The 27,486-nt window shown below is 36.9% G+C and overlaps 3 protein-coding genes across 5 annotated transcripts in view; all 3 read right to left on the reverse strand.

The window, feature by feature from the left end:
* The window catches only part of slc44a5a (solute carrier family 44 member 5a), a 100,107-nt gene extending 95,589 nt beyond the window's left edge, over positions 1–4,518 (reverse strand). Inside the window, exon 1 of one of the 2 annotated variants that reach the window (XM_051873493.1) lies at positions 4,108–4,518. In XM_051873493.1, the coding sequence (XP_051729453.1) occupies positions 4,108–4,144 (37 nt within the window). In that variant the 5' untranslated portion in view covers positions 4,145–4,518. The remainder of the gene's footprint in view (positions 1–4,107) is intronic. The other variant, XM_051873500.1, reaches the window with a different exon arrangement.
* Positions 4,519–10,692: 6,174 nt separating this feature from the next.
* On the reverse strand, positions 10,693–19,890 carry sdr16c5a (short chain dehydrogenase/reductase family 16C, member 5a). Its single transcript, XM_051875983.1, has 7 exons — positions 19,580–19,890; positions 19,034–19,373; positions 18,069–18,200; positions 17,856–17,955; positions 17,288–17,432; positions 15,120–15,245; positions 10,693–11,109 (listed from the first exon to the last, which is right to left on the reverse strand). Exons 2-7 carry the CDS (start codon positions 19,352–19,354, stop codon positions 11,013–11,015), a joined length of 921 nt encoding a protein of 306 aa, XP_051731943.1. The 5' UTR covers positions 19,355–19,373; positions 19,580–19,890; the 3' UTR covers positions 10,693–11,012.
* Positions 19,891–23,283: 3,393 nt separating this feature from the next.
* penka (proenkephalin a) lies at positions 23,284–27,111 on the reverse strand. 2 transcript variants are annotated; one of them, XM_051880907.1, is made up of 3 exons: positions 26,981–27,111; positions 26,482–26,622; positions 23,284–24,422 (listed from the first exon to the last, which is right to left on the reverse strand). In XM_051880907.1, exons 2-3 carry the CDS (start codon positions 26,617–26,619, stop codon positions 23,820–23,822), a joined length of 741 nt encoding a protein of 246 aa, XP_051736867.1. In that variant the 5' UTR covers positions 26,620–26,622; positions 26,981–27,111; the 3' UTR covers positions 23,284–23,819. The 2 variants fall into 2 exon arrangements, with proteins under 2 accessions (XP_051736867.1, XP_051736857.1); XM_051880897.1 differs by having other exon boundaries at positions 26,900–27,066.
* Positions 27,112–27,486: the final 375 nt, after the last annotated feature.

A 27,486-nucleotide genomic window follows, 5' to 3' on the forward strand; every position in this document is an offset into this window, starting at 1 on the left:
TGTAAACGTACCCTTAGAAGAAAAGGTTCTTTATAGAACCTTAAAGGGTTTTGTCCAGAGCTTCATAGAACTTTTTAGGGGTTCCCATCATGGGATCATTTTATTGATTTAGTTTTAATTAACGAATTTAATTCATTTTGAATTTTAATTAAATTCATGAATTAAACAGCTTGTAAACATACTTTATCACTAGACAACATTGAAATAACCCATTAAACATAAAAGTGTTATACAATCGTTTAAGACATCTCTCCTATATAGAACTTTCTTGGCATAAAGGATTCTTTACTACTGAGTTAAGAACCCTAGGGAACCACATTGAACCTTTTTTTTCTAAGAGTGTGCTTTGATGTAACTTTCATTTGAGTACTGTTTTTTTTTTTTTTTTTATTTAAAATAAAATAAAGCTTTTCTGTGGTTAGCCTGCAATAAATAAATAAATAAATAAAACAAAACATTGAGCATGCAAATGCAGCAGGTTTGGAACCTTTTCTAAGGGTTTTTCTCCAAACCTGCATATTTATTCCTCATAAATATCATATAAGGGTCAGCTAGTTCCTTATGCCATTTAAGAATTCACAACAGCTATGAAAAATATATTACAAAATATCCTGAAAAATATAAGTTTTGTGCTTTCAAAAAACATTCACATGGACCTATCAAAGCCATGTACGCAAGCGTGCGTAGATTAGATGTCTAATCTGTCTGGTTTCTGGATCAAGCACCAATTTAATTACATATCCCTGAGCCACATGAGTAATGCCGTCAAACTGAAGTGATTTAGTAGCAAGCGAGGCTAAACAACAATAACTATAGAGAGCTTTACCATGGTTAATAGAAATATGAATGAGAATATGTAGGTTATATTCCCAGCACTGAATGGACAATCAGTACAGCATTACAAATGATTTCACTGAGCAAAATTTCCACGGTCACAGATGTGCAGCCACATAAAACACGATTAAACCAAACAAAAACAGGCCCTGAATCTTTGAATTCTCATGATGCTGTAAGATGTGTATTTGAGGAGTGTATTTAGCTTGCCTACCAAAATGCACACATTTTGGAGCTCTGTGTAACTGCCTAAATGTTAAGCAGTTAAGCTTCATATCTTAAAGGTATCCGGAGAGCTTTCACCAAAAGCAAGATGCTCCTGGATCAACATCTTTGTTGATCCTGGAACAACATTCCAATCAACCAATCAGATTTGAGGGAAAAGTTTAAAGTTTATGTCAAGTTTAGGCTTATAACCAGGGTTGTTCTACATCTGTGTTATTCATCTGTCATTTCCCTCTGATATTAGGGATAACTTATAGGTGGGGTTAGGTTTAGAGGTAAGGGATATGGTTAGCATTAAACAGGATTGTTGTTCCAGGATCAACAACGTATGTAGACCCAGGAACACATCTAACTTGACAAAATGAGTATGTGCGTACAATAGAATAATCATTCAGTGGGAAAGTACCATCTGAATTAAATCAGCGTACAATAGTACATTAACAGTTTTGGTGAGGTTGCAGTGTCTCTGGATTCAAATTCTGGCATCTTTTCTCCAACATAATCATCTCACACTATATTCATACTGTACTAGATTTGTGGGTAAAATTAGAAACAAACTTGCTACACTGTAAAAATGGAAAGATTTGAAGGCACCAATTTGGTTCCTGAGCTTGCATGATGGCAGAACCCTCTGAAAAAACATCTTGTCAGGGTACGTTAAATATATTGCACACTCAACACAAGGTTCATAGTAGTACCTTAAGGGTACATATTACTACTCTAAGGTACTAATATAGGGTAGATAAGATACAAATTGTCCCTTTAAAAGGGATAGTTCACCCAAAAATGAAAATTCTGTCATTATTTACTTACCCTCGGGTTATACTTAACCTGTAGGAATTTCCTTCTTCTGCTGAACACAAAAGAAGATATTTTGAAGAATATGAGTAACCAAACAGTTGATTGGCCCCATTGACTTCCATGGAATGTAGAAAAAATACTATGGAAGTCAACGGGCCCATCAACTGTTTGTTTACTGACATTCGTCAAAATATCTTTTGTGTTCAGCAGTAGAAAGAAATTCATACAGTTTTTTAACAACTTGAGGGTGAGTAAATGATGACAGAATTTTTATTTTTGGGTAAACTATCCCTTTAAGGGTACTGCCTTTTTTTGACAGTGAAAGAGCTTCAATATATATTTCAAGTGATTTCAACCTTTCCTTAATAATGGGGTTACTGGATAAACCATCTTTAGAGCACTTTTAGGAATGTGTGTGTTCCAGTTTGTAAGTTCTTCAGAGAACTGGCCTCTCTGAAAAGGTGCGGTTCTCTAGAGCAGGGTTTCCCAAATGGGGGTTCACATGTTGATGAAAAGCTAATAATTATATCCAATATAAACTTAAAATACATAAACAGGGCTGTACAACAGTCGCAACATAGCTTAGTGTGATTATCATATCAAAGGCTGATATTTAATAAATAACTATGTGCTGTGTGTTTCAAAACGAAGCACGGCACTGTGTTCACGCGAGTAGTTTTGTGATTGGTGTGTTCAGCGCCTGAGAGCTTCTCAAGAAGTTTACAGCATTTCAGATGTATTACAGCTCAATGATTCCATTTTTTTTTAAAGCTTGAATAAATTAAGAATTTAACATAAATATTAGTAATGTAACTTGTAATGTAAAATAAAATTGGTATTATAATTATTACCAAATAGTCATATTATTTTACAGTACAATTGTAATTTACATAAATAAAATATAACTGTTTTCATTTTTGTAATTAGTTAAAACATAATAATAATTATTATTATTATTCAATTTGATTGCAAAAAATAAACACTTGCATTAAATATTTTATTTATTTACTTGAATGTTATGTGACCTTTAAACAACATCAGAGAATAGTGAACATGCAAGTGTGTCATTAAACTAATGAAATATTATCTTAAAATCTTAAGGGGTACTTCAAGTAAATATTTTATGTTATATTAAGGTGTGTGGCTGACAAAAAAAAAAACAACAACTTTGGGAACCCTTGTGGAGGGTTCTGCCAATGTCACAATCTGAGGAACCACAAATGATGCCTTCAAGCATCTCATCATTTTTACTATAGTATCAGAAATAGAATTCTGTTGGACTTTTAAGGCAAAGCAATGATTTAATATCCATTGTGCATATTTCAAAAATATGACAGTAAGCATGAATACATAAATCTGAAGCTGCATGTTAGTTATCAGATGGTTGAACATTTAAAATGTCGGTACGCTTGCCTCTGCTGTCCAACAACACAAGAGCACAAAGCCGTATTGTATTGTTTTGTAAATTCATACAGATGGAAAGACAGTTTACAAAAACATAAGTCTTATGACACACAGGCCTGGTTTCACTGACAGGGCTTAGATTAAGCCAGGATTAGGCCTTAGTTCACTTCAATTAGAACATTTAAGCAGCTTTTATAAACATGCCTTACATACTGTACATCTTGAGACAAAACAATGGCAGATATGTCAGTGCAAGTTGCTTTCAGTTAAAACAACTCTCAAACATGCATTTTAGTCTGGGACTAGGCTTAAGCCTTGTCTGTGAAACCGGGGGTTAAATTTGTGAACTGTGCTTTTAATTCAGATATCTCAGGAGCAAGAGGTTTCCGGTGATAGGCTGCGGTCTCCACTGTTCTTCAATGATTTGCTGAGAGCCAGCACAGCACATGATGCCCTTGGCAACACAAAGTTGCTGCCCCCTCTATTTCAGCAGGGTAAACAAACCATTCTAATACATATAGGTACGTTAAAAAAAATTAACCATACTTCTGATTATTCACGCACACTAATTAAGCATATCACATATTGTGCAGTTGTGGCTAACATTAATTAACCATGCAGTAATTCCCAAGGGCAATGTTTTTTTTTTTTCCAAGTCTAGATGAAAATAGCCTATACGTTTCGAACTTTAATTCCCATGTAAGGCAGCTGGGAATGAACACTCCTGCAGCACACCTTCCATTGAAGATTAATGTCACAAGTTGTCCATGTGGAAAAAAACTGACACCACACAATGAAGAATACATGTACAGTACATCAAGTACGCTATCAACAGCAACTTACCATAATACGCAGACGGGACTTGGGATTTTCTTGCCATCTCAGCGTGGACGTATGTTGCTGGGTTTGCAGGCGCAGGTTGGTGTGAAGAATACAGTGTCGCTCGCCAAATTCCAAGTTTAATAGATTCCCTCACGCGACTAACACGTCAGTGATGTTTACAGCGGAGCGTCATCAAACGTGCGGAGCGCGGGCACCGCACTACATACTGTCACTGTAGTGAGCTCGCTCCAGCATCAATGCCAGGGTTTTACTCCAATAAAAGTGTACAAAATGGATTTATCCAGTCTGGGACCGCACAAGCTGTCTGCAGAGGGATATTTCCGTCATAATTTGACTGAAATTTAAATTAGGAAAAAATTATAAAACAAAACAAAAACATTTGTGATGCAGCATTCACGTACAATATAGCCCAATTCTGTTAAGACTGCCTTTACTTTCACCGTTATCAGACACATAATAGACAGTGCTTGAATGCAAGTTTATTTGGCCAGTGTATTGGGGGATAAATGAAGCTGTCCGTGAAGATGATGTTTTGGATGTCTCATGCGCGTGACTTTAGCGCGGTCCAGTGGCAACAAGCTACACTGCATCAGGGGTTGGACAATGAAGGTTTCACGCCTATATGTGCAGCCTGGTTGCCAGTCTTTACTGATTTTATATTCCATCGGTAAGAGCAGAGTGGGAAGGTTGAATTAGCTGAGTAATAGCACAGCTGTACAAAAAAATATTGCAAACCACACAACATAATGGGAAATATTTCAGAGTTCAAAAGAGGACAAATTGTTGATGTGTGTCTTGCTGGCTCATCTGTGACCAGAACAGCAAGTCTTTGTGGTGTATCGAGAGCTATGATATCCAGGGTAATGTCGGCATAGCATAGTAGGATGAACCACATCCAACAGGAGTGACTGTCGACGCAAGAGGAAGCTGTTTGAAAGGGATGTCCTGGTACTAACCAACTCATTGCAGAATTATCCACCAAAAGTGTTCATCGGGAGCTTCGTGGTCGGGCTGCTATAGCCAAACCTTTGGTCACTCATGGTCTCGTGCCAATGCCAAATGTCAGTTTCATTGGTGCCAACAGTGCAAATCTTGGGCTGTGGACAATGCGAAACATGTATTGTTCACTGGTGAGTCCACCTTCATCCGTGGGAATTATGGTGTGGAGAAGCCCCAAAAGAGGCTTACCACCCCAACTGTTGCGTGCCCAGAGTGAACCACAGTGGTGTATCAGTAATGGTTTGGGCTGCAATATCGTGGCATTCCCTACTGTGCTTGATGGGCGCGTCCCTGCCAAAGAGTACCGAACCATTCTGGAGAACCCTGTGCACCTAATGGTTCAAACATTGTACTCTGAAGGAGGTGCCGTGTATTTGCATGATAATGCACCAACACACAGCACAGACTGTTCTGGAAGAGGAATCCCTCTGGCCACTGAATGACTTCTATCTGTCATTCCCAAGATGAATTGATGTTGTGTTGGCCACAAAAGGAGGCCCTACTAGGCCTACACCATACTAAAATTGTTTACAATGATTGTGGTCTAAGTGTTTCAGATTCATTGTCCAACCAATGTATTTGTCTCCTTTCCTTCAAGTAGGATTCACAAATCTGCCAAATCTGCAATTTTTTTTTTTGCGTTTACTCCTAATTTACATTGTCTCAATCAACCTAAAACTTAGGTTTTACAAAAAATAATAATAATAATTCACACATAGCCCATGATTTAGCTGAAATCTGCATTTAAATGACCTTGAATTTAGCGAAAAGAGCTTTCAATTTAAACAATATCACATGAGGCCGCACGTAAATGCAAGCCGCACTGATATTTGCATTTGACTTTTACAGTTTGACAAACAAGTGATTTTATCCAGTTATCTGTTGCTAACAATTATTGACCAGTTAGTCCATATATTTCTTTGTTGCCAACGAAAATAGTTTTAAGAAATGTATAGACTCGACTAGACTATTTGAATATTTGCTCAAAGTAGTTATTATACTCATCTCCGGGTTTTTATTCCAGCACACTGGTAAAAGAAACCTGACTCCGAGCAAACATAGAGCAAAAGCAAGGAAAAAAAACAAAAAAACAATGAACTCAATTTCAAAACCTGTAATGTCACATGGCCAATCAAATTATCGTGTAGAATTTAATCTAGACTGTAAACATGAAAAGAATCCATTTTCTCAAACCGACACCTTCTGGGGAATCTCGTCACCCTTTTCAAGGTGCTTCAAATAACTTTTTTTGTACTTCAATATAACCTCCAAATTTACTCTTTACACTATAGCTTTCTTGAGATTCTCCAGCAGGTCCAATATTATTACATATATGAATGATTTAATAATTTATCTACATTAGTATTTCTTTAAAATACAGGTGCATCTCAATAAATTAGAATGTTGTGGAAAAGTTCATTTATTTCAGTAATTCAACTCAAAATTATTAAATAAATTCACTGCACACAGACTGAAGTACTTTAAGTCTTTGGTTCTTTTAATTGTGATGATTTTGGCTCATATTTAACAAAAACCCACCAATTCACTATCTCAATAAATTAGAATACTTCATAAGATCAATAAAAACAAGGATATTTTAAACAGAAATGTCAGGCTTCTGAAAAGTATGTTCATTTCTATGCACTCAATACTTGGTTGGGCCTCCTTTTGCATGAATTACTGCATCAATGCGGCGTGGCATGGAGGTGATCAGCCTGTGGCACTGCTCAGGTGTAATGGAAGCCCAAGTTTCTTTGATAGCGGCCTTCAGGTCATCTGCATTGTTGGGTCTGGTGTCTCTCATCTTCCTCTTGACAATACCCCATAGATTCTCTATGGGGTTCGGGTTAGGAGAGTTTGCTGGCCAATCAAGCACAGTAACACCATGGTCATTGAACAAGCTTTTGGTACCTTTGGCAGTGTGGGCAGGTGCCAAATCCTGCTGGAAAATGAAATCAGCATCTCCATAAAGCTTGTCAGCAGAAGGAAGCATGAAGTGCTGTAAAATTTCCTGGTATACGGCTGCGTTGACTGTGGACTTCAGAAAACACAGTGGACCAACACCAGCAGATGACATGGCCCAAATCATCACTGACTGTGGAAACTTCATACTGGACTTCAAGCAACGGTTTATGTGCCTCTCCACTCTTCCTCCAGACTCTGGGACCTTGATTTCCAAATGAAATGCAAAATGTACTTTCATCTGAAAAGAGGACTTTGGACCACTGAGCAACAGTCCAGTTCTTTTTCTCCTTAGCCCAGGTAAGACGCTTCTGACGTTGTCTTTGGTTCAGAAGTGGAATGTGACAGTTGTAGCCCATTTCCTGAAGACGTCTGTGTGCGGTGGCTCTTGATACATTGACTCCAGCATCAGTCCACTCCTTTTGAAGCTCTCCTAAGTTCTTAAATCGGCTTCGCCTGACAATCTTCTCAAGCCTGTGGTCATTCCTTTCACTTGTACACCTTTTCCTACCACACTTTTTCCTTCCAGTCGACTTTCCATGAATATGCTTTGGCACAGCACTCTACGAACAGCCAGCTATTTCAGCAATGACCCTCTGTGGCTTACCCTCATTGTAGAGGGTCTTGATGATCATCTTCTGGACAACTGTCAAGTCGGCAGACTTCCCCATGACTGCTGTTGGGATTACTGACCTAAACCCAGTATTTATACCCTGAGAATGGTAATTTAATAGAATTTGAAATTAAATATTCTAATAATTTGAGATACTGATTTTTTTATTTTGATGAGCAGCAAGCTGTAATCATCAAAATGAAAACAAAAAAGTCTGGAAATATTTTACTTTATGTCTAATAAATCTAGAATATATTTAAGTTTTACTTTTTGGAATTAAATTACAGAAAGAAAGAAAAAAAGATATTCTAATTTATTGAGATGCACCTGTACATTCTGAGAGAAATAAGCCAAAACAAGTATAAAGCTGTGTGGTATTTTTTATTTTATAATGTCCTCCCTGTGCTGGGCTGGTGCTGTGCTTTGAATATCTTTTCTATCTGATGAGCTGTGGAATGAGGTGCTGCGATGGCAAACAATAAATTGAAAATCCATTTCTTCCTCCCTGCAGGCCTCATGTTCTGCTCTCTATCCAAAATCTCAAATGCAACCTTAGCAACCTATTCAAATCTCTGCTCTCATTTGTGTGAAAGGTCATAAAGAGCTAAACCTGAGACATGTCAATCACTTTAAGCAGCTGCTGAAGGGTGGTCTGTACCTTAGACATGGCATTTTGAATAGGGTTGTCCATTCCCTGTCTCACATTACTGCAGGATTGCAAATTGAAAGCTGCATAAAATGCTACTATGTTTTCTCTATATGCAATGGCTCAGGATGTAAAATGTGATTTAAAGGGTTAGTTCACCCAAAAAATTCTGTCGTTTATTACTCACCCTCATGTCGTTCCACACCCGTAAGACCTTCGTTTATCTTCGGAACACAAATTAAAAGGTGGGGTATGTATTTTTTTCAACAACGCTGTTGGACATTGTTGATATTTGAAATCAACCCAAACAAACCTACCCCTCTCTTCATTGCTCCGCCTCTAAAACTAACCCTCCAATCCTAACCACCCTGCTCCGAGTCGGTCTCGAACCCCGGCCCGTCCTGCTGCTGGCAGGCGAGGCAAGTGCACTGACAATGATGGCAAACACCACATTCTCTAGCATTCGTCAGTGTGCAGTGGTTTACATGTTCAACTCTCACTATCTGGCCACTGTTACACACGCAATGCGAGAGTGGGTGTCTATCACAGCTGACGCGCAACAAAATGCTTCACAAAAAATAAAGCGCAGATGATGAACAAACGAGAAGAAAGCACAAAAAATGAACGTACTGTACGCAAGAGTAAATACAAACAAGGGTTCGTTGTTAGTCGCCAACAGCACAGCAGCTCCAGACAATCAATGACACTCAAACCCAGTGTTACTCACATGTGAAGCAGAATCAAAGCAGCCTCCGCGTCTGTTTTCAGGCCTTCCCGCTTAGCTCTCTCCAGCGCTGGAAAGCTTTTCTAATATTAACGCGGGTCCTAAAGCGCTTGCCCAGTCATAAACCTTCATTCCAGTGATATTCTTTTGAGCTCTTTTGTATTGTGTCTCATCATCTCTCTTTCTGCGTTTTTTAAAAAAAGCAAAAATAAAATAGCGACTTAATTCATCAAATTTGTCTCTCTTCTGTCATTCTGCTACGCTATTTTCGTTGCAGCGCTTCCAGGTTCTATGTCTGAATGGCAGCTCAGTATTGGCCGACGCCTGTTCACGTGAGCAGCACGAGGCATCCGTTTGATGGTGACACAGGAGCCGGCCAATAATGAGCCGGCTTTCGGACATAAACACGGAAATGCAGCATTGCACCAACTGCATAACAGACTGACAAGAGAAGAGGAAAAATTGTTGAATAAAGTTGTTATTTTTTGTGTCGCTTCATAACATTAAGGTTGAACCACTGTAATCACGTTGACTATTTTAATGATGTCTTTACAACTTTTCTAAATACTGAATGTGGTAGTTTCATTGCTTTCAATGAAGGATTAAAAAAAAACCTCTCGGATTTCATCAAAAATATCTTAATTTGTGTTCCGAAGATGAACGAAGGTCTTACAGGTGTTACGCAGTTGGCGTAGTGCTGATTTTCCTTGAGTCCGAACGCCGGCTCATTATTGGCCGGCTCCTGTGTCAGCATCACACGAATGCCTCGCGCTGCTCACGTGAACAGGCGTCGGCCAATACTGAGCCGCCATTCAGACATAGAACCTGGAAGTGCTGCAACGAAAGAAGCGTAGCAGAATGACAGGGGAGAGACAAAGTTGTTGAATAAAGTCGTTATTTTTGTTTTGTTTTTTTGCGCACAAAAGTATTCTCATCGCTTCATAACATTAAGGTTGAACCGCTGTAGTCACATTGACTATTTTAATGATGTTTTACTACTTTTCTGGACATTGAATGAGGTCATTTCATTGCTCTCAATGGAGGATAAAAAAAACCTCTCGGATTTCATAAAAATATCTTAATTTGTGTTCCGAAGACAAACAAAGGTTTTACGGGTTTGGAATGACATGAGGGTGAGTAATTAATGACAGAAATTTCATTTTTGGGTGAACTAACCTATTTAAAAGTAAATTTTAGTTTTGGCATTAGAGCTATTAATAAGGCCCAAACAATTCTGTGCAGCCAGTTGATTTCATCTTTTAAAAACACGTGGTTTAAAGGTTTGCAGCCAGACCTACACTATCACACATTAATGCAATAATTGTTTGTCTAGAGCGCCTGCAAGAAAACAGTTCTCTTTGAAAGGCAGTATAATTTCAAAAACAATGCTTTGTGCAACAACACTAGATGGTGCCATATGCATGCAAATCTAGGATCCTATCCATTAAAAATGAGAGCTGGTCATTGTGCAAGCCTCAAAGCTGTGTATCCAAGCTCAAACAAAACAGTTCTGGCACCATAATTAAATTCCAATTAGACTAAATAAGTACACTGTTATTTTTGACAGGTTAAAAAAAAAAGAGAACTTACAGGTCATAAAAGCAGTAAACTGGTACAAACAGGGGTAAACACAATAAAAAATGTAAATATTTCACATTTATTCAGTCATGTGTACCTCTATAGCACAAGTACATCTGACATTGTTGTTACTGGTATTATCATATATATTTTGCTTTTGAAATGAGGCCAACCTTAGATCATAACTATGTCTAACATTTTAAAACTAGTACATTTTCAGTTAAAAAAAGCCTCTTCCCCCAATATCAAAACAGTATGTAATTTAGACCATTTTTATTATGATATACTGGAATAACTGTTTGGCAGAGGTAGTTACAAATAATGAAAAATCATTAGTGTTAATATACCGAGCGTCAACATTTGAGAAATCTGTTAGATTACATTTACTCTCTCTTCTTTCCCCGTCCTGTGAAAGCATCCATGAAATTGAAGGCCCCCAAGTACATACCCAGGATAACTGATTGCTTGAATGGGATGAAACTGTAAAAAAAAAAAAAAAAAAAAAAAAAAAAAAAGTAATGATATGTTAATTTGCATATATGTGGGTCTCTGAACACACAAGTTGTTAAAGTCTGAGATCGAATCATCTTTGGTTTAATTAAAAATACAAATAGCTCACAATACAACATCATAACTGTTAAAAACTTTTTTTTGTATCCTTAGAGACATCCTATTCACAAAGAGAGAAATTATCATTTCATATTTGAGCAAGGTGGACAGAAAAAGTTTGAAAGGGTCAACATTCAGGACTGAAAATAATGACCAGTCCTGGAAATGAGATCATTCACGCTTAATTATCACCTAATGCACTGAGATTCAATGCTCATCATAATGCTGGAATAATATAATATCAAAAGTATTTTGTGATTTGATGAATTAATTGATAAGATTAGAATCAGCCAGGTTATACATGTTTTTATAAAAAAGCACAGAAGGCATTAAAATAATAAAGAACGCCTCTTCCCATTCAAATACTGCAGCCTTGATAATTATGACTCTACTGTCCAAAGCACATTATAGACCAAACACAGATTGGAATTAATTGGCCAATTTTATGCACTGAAGTCTGTCTCACAGCCCACACAAACAGGTGTTGCTTTATCTTCCGGGTTTGTCAGTAATGGCATCAGTAATTGTCACAGCTGCATAAGAAAGAGCTTCTTAAGGGTCCTTCGTTTTCAAGCCACGGCCGGGTTTAAGGTGTTATGAAATACAGGCACTAGTACAGCTGGAAATACATTTCACCTACAAGTTCTACAACTTGCGAGACTGGTTGCAGCTGTGAAACTGAAACTGTGAGAGTTTCTCCTTAGATACAATGTTCTTAATCGCTCATATGAATAAGCAGACTAATGCAGTCTTGTAAGAAGAGCAATGTGCTGTTCTCAAGTGAAATCTAAAGTGTCTAAAATCAAACAAGTGATACCTAGGAAATTTTTTTCAGAGCAATTAGAGTACTACAAAAGATTATTATAAATTAACAAGCAAACAAAAAGATGTCATTTTAACCTAAGCAAAGGTGAAGTCAGCACAAGAACACAATGAATCACTATGTTCCTGTCATTCATTCAGTGTCTTAATGTCCTCGGGCAGATGAGTAAATCCACACACACAACCCCGTCCTCTGAGGTCAGTGCTTGAGAAACAGTTTTGTTCCGTGCCGTTGCTTAAGGCTAAACTTTCAGACCTTTAGTTCTCTCAAACCCACTGGCTCCCTCTTTACCATGCAGCAGATTTCCTTTGACATCAATAGTCTATAGTGAAATTATTCATGTCACATCCCCGACTCACTCCACAGACAACAGCAAATTTATTGGTTTAACTTAACTGCAGAGCTTTTCTGTTTCTATCCACTGCGGTGATCAAGCTTCAGACAGTGTAAGGACCAATTAAAGGTGTATTTCCATTTACACAAGGGCCATTCGTTTTGTATACATGTATTCAGATGTTCTGCCGCTGCCATGTAAACGTGACTGTCATGTGTATACAAGGCTAGAAAATGTTTTCTTGACTACTACATATAACCCAAGAAAAACCAGAACCATCTTTCATGTTTTGAAAGAAGCCTCTTATGCTCACCAAGGCTGCATTTATTTGATCAAAAATACAGTAATATTGTGAAGTATTATTATAACTTCAAATAACTGCTTTCTATTTTAATATATTTAAAAATGTCATTTATTCCTGTGCTGGCGAAGCTGAATTTTCAGCATCATTACTCCAGTCTTCAAGGTCGCATGATCCTTCAGAAATCATTCTAATATGAAGATTTAGTGCTCAAAAAAACAATTTCTTGTTATTATCAACAGTGAAAACAGTTGTGCTGCTTAATATTCCTGTAGAAACTGTGATACATTTAAACAGCATTTATTTGAAATGGAAATCTTTTTTAACAATACAAATGACTTTACTATCTTCTTTGATCAATTTAATGTGTTTCTGGACCACATCAGGTTTGGAATACACTGTCATTGCGTGCTACTCAATCAGAAGGCTGCGTCCTAGGAAGGCTGCATATTTCTGCTGCCACGTTATCAAGCTCTGTCAAAGGATGTCTCAATTTAAAGGATCCTTTGGAGGCAGCTTTCATTTAGCGTCCTTAATTCGGCCTGTTTTGAAGGATGCATCAAGTGTATGCTTCACATCCTCCAATAACCCACAATCGTTTGCACACATTCTAATTCACAAAAAAGAATTAGCAGAAAATGAATCAGTACTGTGCTTGTCCAATTTCACTATGTAATGCAAGATTTTTGAGAAAAAGGAAAATTGTTTTCTTTTGTTTTGTTGTAATTAATTACATAATGCTAAACTGTGTGTAATGTAAACCACTGGGAGACCACAGGCGGTTGTAATTACTAGTACTGCATTAAAGGGGTCATGAACTGCGTTGTTTTATTGTTTTATAATTTTTCCTGGGGTGCACTTATAATGTTATTGTGCTTTTTAAAAATTGTCATAATTTAGAAATAAAAGGCATTTTTTCCTACCCTGATTTTAGTCCTCTTATTTGAACGCTCTGTTTTAAGGGGCGTGTCTGCTGTGAGACTTCAGTGTAAACACCCACTGCTGTGATTGGCTGACATCTATGCATATGAAATAGCTAAGTATTACTCTCTCGAAAACTTTTAGCATGTTTTTACTATTACAGCTCTCAAGGTTAACTAATCGTGAAAAGTGTTGATTGTAGCATTACATTTAGATCTATGGCATTATATTTGATCGTGGCATGAAAGGTTGCAGTGATGAACATTGTAGCCGATCACAGACATGTTGATGAGCACATGAAAGCAGTGATTTCATTATTGCAAATCAATTTTTGCATACTAACGAATGCTTTCATCATAACTAACAGTGCAAACGCGATGTAACTAAGAAATTAGTTGAATAAAATAAGAGTTTTGGTGCGAGTCCAGAACTCAGTCACTGATAAACTCGTGCTGTTTGATTGACAGCTCCAGCGATTGTAAAGGGAGTGATCTTTGATTGATTTCTATAATTTAATCACCATTTAAATAACAGATTATTTTCATCCTGCTAAGAGAAACAACGTGAAGTTGACCGTTTAGTCACTGGTTTGATTTACTGACACATAGACAAAAAACATCTGACTGTACATGAATCATTACATATCAGATCAGGCATTAGAATTAACAGTTACTTACATGTTGTTGCATTACTGTCGAGTCCATATCGTAAAAAGAATGTTTGCAAACCTGCGCCAAAATGCGATTTATTTTGCGATTGATAAGAATCCACAGTGAAAAGTACCGAATACAAATAAATAATGTTCAACTGAGACATTCACATTGTTGAAAATAAATAACCATATTTCTAACATTAGGATCCTTTGAAAAATAATGTTATTTTTAGTCCTGTATTGCTCTTCCCTCCTTGTCATCTCACTAACACGCCAGTGGGCGGGGCTAACGTTGCACCTATCTATGACATTCTCCGGGACGAGTCATTCGCTGGGCCTGGTGTCAATAAAAGATTTCATTGGACTAACAAGGAAGTTTTCATTTCTGAAAATTACAGAATATTCTTTTAGTACGATGACCTCTTATCAAAAGCTCAAGGAAAAGTTGATTTCTCAATTCATGACCCCTTTCATAGAAATGCAGTTAATATAAAAGGTCTCATTCTAGCGTTTAATGCTGAGGAAGACTCTAGCCTACAAGCCTCCAAAGGACTAGACTAGGAAGGACACAGCCTCACTAGGGTGCAGCCTTCCATTCCATAAGCACCCATTATGGTCATTTAAGTATATTTATATCATGCTTGCAGTTGCTTTTCAACTTGAAGTTGAAAAAAAAATAAATAAAAGAGGGCTATGTTGGAAAGATAAGATGTACTATAAAAACATTTAAAATATGAAACATTTTTACAGATAAAAAAAAAAAAAAAAAAAACTTACAGATAAAATTCCAAAAATGAGGACTTTTTTTTTACCTGGAGAAGTTTGAAATAAGCATATGAAACAAACTTACCCTTTTAAAGCCATTAATAAGTATAATGTCCTTGGAAGTAAAAGGTAAACTTGGTCTGTCAGAATGGCACTGACAATCTTCTTAGCAACATAGTCTGGCTCCAATATGGGCAGCATTCGGGGCCACCTGCACACAAGGCACATTCTTTCATTTAAATGACTATTTTTTTAAACAAACAAATGACAAATAAACCCAAAATGACTGTATGACTGAGTTTAGTTTGGTTTAGGGGAACTTAAAAGAGGATTTTAAAGTGCATTTACATTCATTTCTATGCCCAGTTTAAGAGGAAAATCCATAGAGACTTAATGTCTCTTTCACTCCCACACATACTTGTTAGGTGTTGCAACAAATACAAATCAAGCTACAAATGCAATGCTAAATCTGATTTAGCATTGCATTTGTAGCTTGATTTGTATTTGTTGTAAATCAATACATAAAGTAGCCCCAGCCCTTAGGCAATGTCAATGGGCATGTACAGACAACAAAGGACCATGCTGAGGGCTATGAACAGCATACTATTACAAGAGAGCTGCCTTCTTAACTCTTTCCCCACCAGAGTATTATTTTTAAGTTGCCAGCCAACACCAGCATTTTTTAGCATATTCACAAAACTTTCATGAATATTTTGTTGTATGAATATCTAAACAGTGGATCCATCAGAAGAAAGAACTGAACCTCTGCTGTTAAAAAACAAAACAAAAAAAACACTTGTCTCAACATTTCGACAACACAACAATCTCAGCTACAACTACAGTGTTTGAGGGTGGGTCAAAATAGAGTTTTTCATGGGCAGCCAATGAAGACCATAGGCTGACATTATGCAAATTTGTTACAAACCTGTGCAGGTTTGAGCAGGAAGTAAGGCTGGAATTACTAATGACTTGTTTCGGCAGTTCAGAATTTCAGGAGATAATAAATACAAAGTTCTGTCATGAAACTCTAGATGGCACAGGCTAATAGGTCCTTCAACGAAACCTGCTCATAATCACATCGTTATCTATAGGGCACAGCTGATTGGTTCCTGCTCTATCAGTAGCCAATGAGCTCATACTCAACCTTCAAAATACTTGGGTAGCATTGCCTTAGCAGTGCAGCGCACTTTCAGAAACCCTCCACCTTTTCCAGCTCCACCTGTATAGATCTGCTATGGGTAATTCATGTACGCTATATTGTACAGCAGCAGCATGTCTTACTTGCTCACAGCAGCGTGTCGTGTATGTATTGGCAGTAGCAAGTCCCGTACTTGCTCTGCAGCAGCAGCGTAGCAGATCTATTCCACCAAGACCAAACATATCAACACTGTCATACCCATTACCACGAGTTGTCATGACAGAACTTTATTTGTCATACACTTTGATCTTTGAAACTTTGCACCACATGAAAGAAAATATTCAAAAAAGCATAATAAGGGCACTTGAATGTGGGTTTCGAACAAAAAGCTGAGAAAAACATGTTTTTGTCAAAGACGATGATCAAAACCTAGATGGAGTAGATCGAGTCCATCAACACCATCGTACAGTTGTTACCTCTTTGTGGGTTTGACATTTTTCTCAGTAACATTAGACAGTTTTGATTGATATGCTATTGAATATTTGGTGATCACATTAGCTTACTTGTGCGTATACAAATGCGCGTAACATTAAAAACATGGATTGCTGGAAAAACTTGTCAATGGCAGGGAAGCGTTGTGTCATAAATGATAAGAAATCTTATCAATGGCTGGGAAAGAGTTATAAAAAAAAAAAAAAAAAAAAAAAAAAAGCTGTAATAAACCATTTAGAGACACAAACATTCTTTCCCTGGGAAAGTCTAATCATGGTAATTGAGTGAAGTTGCGTTTGTGTCATTAATGCTTTGTTTGTCAAGCTCCATGAAGCACAGTCAAAGTCTCTGTCTCTATTTTGATTGTATACATTTACAAAGCAGTGTGCAAAATCCTGCCTACAGAGATTCTGATTACGGCTAATTGGAAAATGACAAAGAACTGAGATTGAATAGCCCTGAAATTATATCCTTTTGACAATTTGAGAGTGAAACAATATTGAGAGATTGATCATCATTTCAAAAGTAGGTGTTTTTCCTTAAATGGTGTCTACAGTTCCCTGTTCAAATGCTGCAGCTTCAAATCAAAAATTTGGTTAGGGATGAAGAGTGTGCTAGCTTACTTTGTCCCACAGCCATCAAACATGCCTGTGTTGATGAAGTACGGGCAGACGATTGTGGTTTTGACTCCATCCTTCCCAGCAGCTATCAGCTCAAGGGCCACAGACTCGGCAAACCCCACAGCAGCAAACTTGCTTGCGCAATAATCTGTGTGGAAAAGATAGGCAAGATAGGAGACATTTGTACAAATGTGGTAGTGACGCTGCAAGGTAAACCAGTTTTAGGCATGTCAGACAGCAAATCATTAAAATCTCCATGTAGTAATAAATCCTGGGCACATGCAAAGATAACACATAGACGTCACAGGAATTCACAAGATCATCTCAGATATCTGTTTCCTGTTAAAGTCTACATTTTTATTTAACACACAACTGCAAGGATAAAACCACACATAGGTTGTGATCTAGAAGTTTTGTATTAAGGATTAGTGTTCATTCATTCATTAATGTCTTGCCAAACATGTTGTTTAAAGGACTTAAAGCCCTCAGGGACTTTGTTACTGTTCCAAAAGCGCCTCTGATGAGAAAGTAGTTGTGTAAGAGATAAAAAGGACATAGGTGAATTCTTTACCTGCCAGTCCATTGACACCTATCAAGCCTGCAGAACTTGCAACACTGACCAGATGTCCATGGTTCTTGTCTGTCATGGCAGGCATAAATGCTTTGTATGTCTAAAACAGAGGCATAACCACAAATGGAAATTTATACAGAATAGTGGCTTCAAAGAAAAACAAGATATTCAAACTAAAGGGGTTAAAAAAAGTAGAAAATATATCAATCCTACCCAAAAGTGGGACATTGCATTAACTCTGAGTGTCTTCTCAACAACTGCATCGGGAGTGTCCATGAACTTATTACCACTGACAATGCCAGCATTGTTTATTAGTATGGTGACATCGCCGATTTCACTTTTTACCTAGTGGACAAATAATCAATATGAGTAAAAGATTAATTTGTTAAAATTAAATGTCATAACATCAATGTCATTATATTACGGTGTACCATAAATCTGGTTGGCCATAAATAAAAAAATAAATAACTTGGGATGCCAAACTGTCGTTCAACTACTAGTTTATGAGTTTACAAAAAATATTTTCAGAATATTATGACAAACACTGTTTTTGCCTACTGAGTAATATTAATAATGGTAGGTAGTACCAATCATTTTCTTGAGTTTTTTTTGTTGTTGTTGTTGTTTTTGTTTGTTTGTTTTTTTAAGTTGACTTTTCATTTACATAAAAAGGATTTCAGTTTACCGCTGGTTGGGATTGGTTGATTTTGGGACTGGTTGGGTTCAATATCACAAAACAAAACCCTTTAGAGTGATGCTGATGATGGTGGTCCTGACCGACGAATCAGAATCAATTATTGGCTGTCAGGGTGGGTCAACAGTCCAATAGTTTAAAGGTCATTATGCAAAAACATATCACAGCAGAATGCCATGACTGACCAGTCAGAATCAAGTATTGGTTGCCAGGGTCAACAGTCCAATATATATAGCTTAGCAATCATTATGCAAAAATAAAGGAATGCAGAATGTCACAGGACCGACCAGTCAGAATCAAGTGTTAACAAGTGAAGTGATGCAGAGGTGTGTACTACTAATACCTTCGATAATGCATAATAATATTAGAAAAAAATTCTATTGTCTACAATATATAACTCCAATTATGTACAATTACAGTTTTGAATGAAATACTCTTCATTCCAGGCAAACAGCTCACAAGAGCAGGTTTGAACTTGGATTACCTGTTCTGCCACTCGGTAGACCACTTCTCTATCACCGCAGTCGCACTGATAGTAATGTACTCTTGATGCTCCTTTTTCTTTAACCTGCTTTGATGTTTCTTTCAAACCATCCACATTAATGTCCCACAGCACCAGTGAGACGTCCAGTGTGGCAAACTCAAGGGCCATCAGTCTGCCAATACCACTGCCTGCCCCAGTGATGAGCACGATCTCTCCAGACACATCTTTCTTCCTCTGAGGGATGATGAATTTTATGAAGGATTCCAGATGGTAGTAGATGGTTAACACTAACAGCTGAAGAGTCTCCAAGAGAAAGTTCATTTTGAGATGTGCAGATGACCTTATGAATAACATGACAAAAAAGAACAATGATTCACAGTGTGACTAACACTTAAACAAACACTACAGAAAACCAGTGTAGTCAGAAACACGCTGAATAAAAGGTAAACTGGTAGTTCATGTGCCTGTCAGTTATTACAAACTTAAGTTTATATATAGCAAATATAAGCCTGAAGGAGGTCTGTTAAAGATTTTAACACGGTTTACCTGACTGTTTGAGATACAAAGTCCCCGGATGGTGAGTTGTTCTCGTGCAGGTCTCAGTTGGTAAATAAATATTTGTACTTCAAATGAACATGAACCAAAGACGATGAGAGCTCGCACAGACGTTAAGAATGACGTTACTAAGTTACCCACTCCTCCTCTTCGCACTGTTGGAGAAACTACAGACGGGCGCAAAACGCTCTACTTAACCAGTAACTGCAGTTTAACTGGAGTTTACCTCGTCAGGTGAAGTAGGTCCAAGAGACGGAATAGGCTGGGTGAGAAACACTGCGATCACGTGACTCAGCAGACTCCGCGCACTGATTTGTGGGAGCTGTGTAAACTTGTGTTTTGTGTGCGTGTTCATTGCTAGGGCTGTTCGACTGGTTGATGATGAGTCTTTTTGGTCAGCGCAATGGGGAGGTAAAGCTTTATTTTCCATGGGAGTTGTAATTTCATTTAACAATAATTTTAATGGTAACATTTTTGAATCACACTTTCTTTAGAGGGAAGATGAATAATGTTGTTCAGTCTGGGGAGGCTATTGTTATTTTATGTAATATTTATGGCTTTAATAACTGTATTCTTTTCCAAACCTTGTCAACAAAACTTGTTGCTTTAAAGGGATAGTTCACCCAAAAATGAAAATTCTGTCATCATTTACTCACCCTCAAGTTGTTCCAAACCTGTATGAATTTCTTTGTTCTGCTGAAAACAAATGAAGATATTTGGAAGAATGTCAGTAACCAAACAGATCTCGTCCCCCATTGACTACCATTATAGTAAATAGGGGGCAAGATCTGCTTGGTTACTGACATTCTTCCAAATATCTTCATTTGAGTTCAACAGAACAAAGAAATTTATACATGTTTGGAACAACTTGAGGGTGAGTAAATGATGACAGAATTTTCATTTTTGGGTGAACTATTTCTTTAAGTGGGAAACTTCCTTCAGCAGCTTTTATTGTGAGAGGGGATCTTAAAGGATTAGTTCACTTTAAAATGAAAAGTAACCCATGATTTACTCAAGCCATCCTGGGTGTATATGACTTTCTTCTTTAAGACGAATACAATCGGAGTTATATTAATAATAATCACCCTGATGCTCCTAAGCTTTATATTGGCAGTGCATGGAAACCACCTGTTTGAAGCTCAAATAAGTGCATCCATCCATCAAAAACGTACTCCACACAGCTCCGGGGGGTTAATAAAGGCCTTCTGAAGCGAAGCGATGCGTTTGTGAAAATATCCATATTTAACATGTTATAAAGTAAAATAACTAGCTTCCTGCCATACGGATTCTACTTACGTCTAAAGCGTAACTTGCGCTATGTACTACTGGTATTACGCTACGCCATGACGTACTACGCTACATCCTACGTTATACGTCACGTAAGTTACGCTCTAGACTTGTGGCTTTGGTCCAAAATTTGTGAAAACTGTACAGACCCTTTATAGAGACATAACTAGTAATGTTTCCTTTTCTAAAGGGACTTCGCCCTGTTTCGTCATTGAGAGAGGTAACAAGCAAGGATGTCCTATTTCACCTTTTTTGTTTCTGTTGGTTGCAGAGCTTCTTAACACTTTCTGTATGTTAATCCCAAAATGTGCTTAGATATTGATAGAGCCTTATTTAAGTTTATTTGGAAAAACAGGACTGAATATGCATACAAAAAAAAAAAAAAAAAGATTATTAGAACTGTTTCAGGGAATGTACTTAATGCTCTTGATTTTAGTACCCTTAATATTTTTTTTTTTAAATCAGTTGGATAAAACATTGTTTGGCCCAGGAGAAATCTATATGGTTTTATATCCCCAATTTGTTCTTCGAAAAGTTTGGGGGATTAAAATTTCTGCTATTGTGTGACTTCAAATGTAGTAAGTTTCCCATTTAATTATCTAATTTACATAAGTACTCTCTATAAGCTTGGAAATTAGCCTTTAAACATAATTTCTTTCCACACTCATGCATACTATGGAACAACCAATGCGTTTTATCTAAGGACAAGACTATATTTAAAAAAGAACGGTTTAATAAGGGAATTTTCAGATTTTCTAAATAGTAATGGTGAGTAATGGGTTCCTTCTCAGGGACTGTGTCTTCATATAGAGATTTGCTTGTGAAAAGCATCTCATCTAAATTGCTTCACCTTGTAAAAACACATCTCCATTATAACTCAATTTTTGGGCAGATTCCAAAAGTTTTTACTGGAGGTATTAATATTTTGGATAAGAAATGTAACAATTTTCACATTAGAAAGTGTCTCACTCAAGATTCTAGTTGTTACCCAAAAGCACTTGTGAATGGAAACAAATCTTTTCTTTAGCCTCTATTAATAAAATATGTTCAGAGAGTAATACGTTTTTATTGCCCAATAAGATAAAAGAAGTTCATTTCAAAATATTGCATAGATGTTATACTCGCAATGCTTTTCTTATTAAATTCAAAGAAGACATCTCACCACAATGCTCTTTTTGCAAATTTGAACCAGAAACTCTTACATATTTATTTTGTAACTAACTATTCTAAAGACTTTTGGAAATGGAAATTAGTTGAAAATTAGTTGAAATAGGCAACTCTATTATCCTCTTCTTGGACTGTTATACTGGTATTGACAACACATTAAAGTTAATTATTCTCCTTGGGAAGTTTCATTTACATAAAGCTATAAGTTAATGTCTATTAAGCCCTCTTTTGATTTTTTTTTTTTTTGTGTGTGTGTGTGTGTGAAGATTTAAAAATGTTCTATGACTCAGTGAATGCAGTTACAAGAAATAAATGTATAGAAACATCCCTTATTCTGGAAAAAAAAAGTTATTTGCAGAATGTAAGGCTTTACCTTGTATAAAACAAGAAAAATATGTAAATGGATCAAGACCAAAAAATTGTGTACCCCCATGTCTGTTAAATGTTTTTGTGTGTGTGTGTGTGTGTGTGTGTGTGTGTGTGTGTGTGTGTGTTCGACTGCAATGTCTATTGAAAAAAATATCTTATAAGAAACGGTACAATGCAGCATATAATTTACACTATTATGACTGACAGTATGAATGACAAGATATCCTGATATGTTCTATTAAAAAAAAATTCTTTTTCTTTGAGCAAACAGTCGATTAGCCTCTGGCAGCTGAGGTGGAAATGAATAAATATTGTTTTTTGCCTCTTTCTTGTGTGTACTTACCCAGAGGGGCGTCAAATGATTATTGAATCTGAATGAGTCTTTTTGGTGAACATAAAATATTCAGGAGTCGACTAATCAAAGAATCGACTCCCAGCCCTATAGTGATTGAGATGGATCAGCAGTGCCCTGCAAGTGCTCAGAAATCACCCTTCATCCATTCATCCATCCATCAAATGCAAGAATCTTTTTTTCCTTTTAGTTATGCCTTCAGTTATGACACTGTTTTTGAGTGGGACTCCCCACAAAAATAGCAAAACCTTGCTAAAATACTTAGCCTTGAGTAAAATGTTTTATGTAAAATCTGCTTAATTTAACTTTACATCATGCCTAGCAATGCTTTTTAGCCTTGACCATATTAAATAGTACAGCCTCTCAGACATTATTGGTCAAGTATAGGTAAAAATAAGAAAAGTTGGGACTTAATAAGCTACTGAAGAGGGCCATTAAGGCAATGACACCCTAATAATGGAGAACATCTTCCATTAGCGGAATGACTTCATTTGTAAGAAACACATATCTCATTGAGACATTTCACTTCTGCAGTAAGATGAATTTATTGTATTCTGTACAGCTAATAGCTCAAAAATGTTGCTTTGATTTAAACAAGAACAAAGGCTGTTAAAAAGTTGTTAAAAGAAATGCATTAATCATCAAGTGCAGACAGCAAACTTAACCTCACTACAATGTTCAATGAGCGAAGCAGACTAGCTAATGTGATGAGATTCTCAGAGAACAAAGCAACACAGTGAAAAGTGCTTTTCATTCGTCATGATGAGACCCAGAAATAGTTAGATTATTGTCCTTTGTCTTTACCAAATGTCCCATCTGATGGGTGATTCCATTGTAAGTACAGAGAATGGGAAAATATTATTTTCTTTCCTTTTTTTTTAAACACAAACCCTAGTCACAGAGAACACAAATGTACATTGTACATTATGGAGGAATATTCAGCAGCAAAGACAAAAATAAATAGTAATTAAAAATGGCTTCACGTGAAATTGGTACAGTGCAAGCTCTACACAAAGTAGGAACAGGTTGTTTAGGATGGGTGTCCATGTTTTAATTCTAATCCATGAATCCTCCATATCTCTTCTGCATGTCAGGCAGTGCCGTCTCGCCTCCGTCCTCCCAAGTGCGTTTCAGAAACCCATTGCTTTTCTGGGTGTCCAACCATTCAGGCCTGCCCACTCTGCGCATAAACCCCCCATATCGCTTGTGCAGGTCTCTCCCTGCCTCCCCTAGACCACTGTTCCCCTGTACGCTCCTCATGAAGCCACCATAACGTTTGACCATGTCCCCATCATGCTGCTCATCTGACTCTGAGGTGAGACCGACTCTGAGGATCTCTCTCAGCAGCTCCACCTGCTGGTCTTCGGTTCCGTCCTCTGCCTTGTCCTTCTTCATAAAGCCTCCATATTTCTTACTAATTGCTTCTGTGCCGTCACTGTCAGCTGGGGCTCCCATGCCGATCTCTGCTGCTTTCTTAATCATGAAGCCCCCGTAACGCTTCATGAAGCCACCATATTTCTTGGCGAGAAGATGGCCTGCGCTCTCTTCTTCTTGCTTGCCAAGGTTGTCGATGGCAAGGCGATCCTCTTCTGTGAGGATGCTTTTACAGACTTCTAGTTTTCTGGAGTCCACTGTTCCTTCACACTCTAATGTGCAGGTCTAGAGAAGAAATGAATGACCAATCAATGCAAAGAAACAATTGGTCCACCAGAGGGCACACACATTCAGTCTACTGACAATGCTGCTGCACAATAACAAGTGGCAGTAATTACATCTGACAATCTGGGGTGCGTTTCCCAAAGCCAACCATTATCGCAAGTTCCGTCGTTACCAATAGAATTCAATGGAACTTGCAACCATAGTTGGCTAACGATGCTTTTGGGAAACGCACCCCTGCACAGTGGAAAATGTTGTCAATTCAGTGAAGAACTCTGAAAACATGGCAACGAGAGAGAGAGAGAGAGAGAGAGAGAGAGAGAGAGAGAGAGAGAGAGAGAGAGCTAGACTTGAAGAACTTGCTTTGAATTGTTTTTGATTTGAAAATATGCTACTGCACAAACAACTCTAAGTGATAATTATATCACTTGTGCCTGTAAACTGCATTCACATACAAAATTTAAAACCGGGCATTTGACTGAGTCTACAATGTTCATTTTTGCTCAAATTCAAAGCCCCATTTTGTGGCAGGAAATGTTGTATTGGTGTATTATTTGGGGGGAAAAATGCAAACTAAATTTTAGCTTAGTTGAGAAAAAATGCATTGTTTTACTAAAGTTATTACAGACAAACTACATACAAGTACGTGTATGTCACATAACCCTTGTGAAAAAGAAGTGCACTTATTTGTATTGAATGTGCACTTGTGGTGTACTTTAAGTCTTAAAAGGATATTAAAAGTATAGAATATGAATAAAATAAAAGGCCACTTAAGTGTATTTAAAGAGAGTACACATTCTGTTTCTTAACACACTTAAGTATGCTTTTAAAATAAAGTCAAAACTTTTACTATAAAGTACATTTTAAATCATGTTTTAATCTTTTTCATGCTTTAAAGTAGTACACTTTTGATGTGTTTCTGACATACTAAAGCTAAAGTACTAAAGTACTTGATTATAATTTTATCTGTAGTGTTATTCAATATTACATTAAAAAGTTCATACAGTTTAAATATTCTAAATTGTAACTTCATTACACATTTGTAATTACAAATATATACATGACATATACATTTCAATAGAAATGACATTAAAGTATATTTTAATTTACCATAAATGCTTATCAGCAATTGCATTCGGCATAACCATATTACAAAGACAATATAAGTAATTATAAAATTACATATAAAGATGGATCAAAAAAGCTTGTAGTAACCTGTAATACTTTTCATTTAAATGCACTTAATATGCAAAAACAATACATTCATTTTGAAAGTATATTATTTCCATTTTAAAAATATGCTAAAGTACTTCTTTTTCACAAGGAAAATGATTTAAGAACACCACTGAAGGCTTGTTTAATCTTGCAAACAACAACAGCTTGCCTTTATATTAAGTAAAAAAAAAAAAAAAAAAAAAGTGTTTTTTTTTCTATCTCTCAGTTTCTCATTTAACCCTCATCTTTATTGCAAATAAACATTGCTAAGACTTAAATATAGGAGGGACCAGGACTAGTTATCATCACACACTTTACTCCAGTGAATATTTCTCAGGGTAGGTTTAGGTTTGAAAGTCAATTTTTGTATAGACTCGACTACAAAAAGCTATTGAACATTTCTGCCATTGCAGGACAAAGAACTACAGTGAAGTGAACAGTTCACCAATAGCCAGACATGTTGTCTCATTATAAGCGTTAAGTCGTCACAATTGAACCTGCCATTTTGTAAACAGTAAAACAATTATGAAAAAAAAAAGAGTAAAAGCGAGCATTTAAGAATATCAACTTGCGTTTTGTTAAACAAGCCTTTTGTTAAACAAACCTTTTGTTAAAATCTAGCGTCATTAAAAGCAAAAAAAAGAGTAAAAGGTAGCATTTAAGAATATCAACTTGTATTAGCTATAATCAATAAATTGTATGAACTTCACGTGTGACAACTAGCCCCGACCTGACTTCTATGAAAAATACTCTTGTCCTAAGAAGACAGCTTCACATTTTGTTAAAATCTAGCGTCATTACATAGTTGACTTTTGCCTGAATATATAGCTAGGGAAATGAAACTCACCAGTGTGTCGATCTCTGTCTGTTGATGGAACAGCCGGTAAACGCAGAGCGCGCAGTCTCTGCCGCATTCAGCTCGAACCATCAGCACGAGACAGGCGCTCAAAGCCAGAGTCCACCAGGAGTTCACAGTTAACGCCATGGGCTACAAACGAGCATTTTACCTTTACTTACATGAGCATGAGGAAAATATAAAGCAATCTGTGGTAGAGTCTTTTAAAAAATAGTCATAAAAGTGGTAAATTATATAATACGCATATACTTTAACTACAGGCTATAATGCGCGCGCACAAAAAAATAGCATACTAAGCGCATTTGCACATTAAAGAAACCACATCACTAGACCAACCAACTCATCCAATAGTTTAAATGATTAGTTAATCGAATTAATTATTCTACTTTAAATTCTGTACAAAGTTTACCTGTTCACAGTAGTTTCTTGGCAGTGTCCACCGTAGTGCTGAATATGTTGGACAGAGTTGTTTTAGAGAAAGATCACTCACCAGGACTGGTGCTGAAGCGTCTTTAGCCAAGTATGTACTATCTCACAGCACACGGATAAACCCCACACCTGCTCTGTTCAGAAACGACGGTCACTCACAACTTTTAAGCAGTGTACCCCTCATGACGCCACGCCGTTCTCATCTGACGTCAGCAGGAAGCATCACGCATAGAGTGACGGCGGTAAAGTTTTTTTCTTCTTCTTTTGCCTGAGGATCAAATAATGTTATGACATTTTCCGATATTCGAGTTATATTTAGTTTAAGGTGATCAACAGTGCATTTGATGGTAATTACTGTGAATATTTAGGCTATGTACATGGCTAATAACAATTAGCCAAATATCCACAATCTAAGTCTAAACTTAACCCTGCACACCAAAACGTATTTTTTCTTTATTTTTGACAGCAAGTTGTTGTCATGCTCAGAATGCTCTGCAGTCCACTTTGCTACTGCTTTTAATGTAACATGATGTTCTATTGACCCACATTGGACATCATTTTAAAAAA

This window comes from Ctenopharyngodon idella, chromosome 2 (genome assembly GCF_019924925.1).
Source record: "Ctenopharyngodon idella isolate HZGC_01 chromosome 2, HZGC01, whole genome shotgun sequence".
NCBI classification, from domain to species: domain Eukaryota; kingdom Metazoa; phylum Chordata; class Actinopteri; order Cypriniformes; family Xenocyprididae; genus Ctenopharyngodon; species Ctenopharyngodon idella.

Coding starts and splice junctions, on each gene's coding strand:
- sdr16c5a (XM_051875983.1), bottom strand. CDS start 19,354: ATGAACTTTCTCTTGGAGACTCTTCAGCTGTTAGTGTTAACCATCTAC. Junction 17,956..18,068: donor ATGCAATGTCCCACTTTTGG/GTAGGATTGATA, acceptor CCTCTGTTTTAG/ACATACAAAGCATTTATGCC. Junction 11,110..15,119: donor TTATTAATGGCTTTAAAAGG/GTAAGTTTGTTT, acceptor TTTTTTTTACAG/TTTCATCCCATTCAAGCAAT.
- penka (XM_051880907.1), bottom strand. CDS start 26,619: ATGGCGTTAACTGTGAACTCCTGGTGGACTCTGGCTTTGAGCGCCTGT. Junction 24,423..26,481: donor AGACAGAGATCGACACACTG/GTGAGTTTCATT, acceptor TTTCTTCTCTAG/ACCTGCACATTAGAGTGTGA.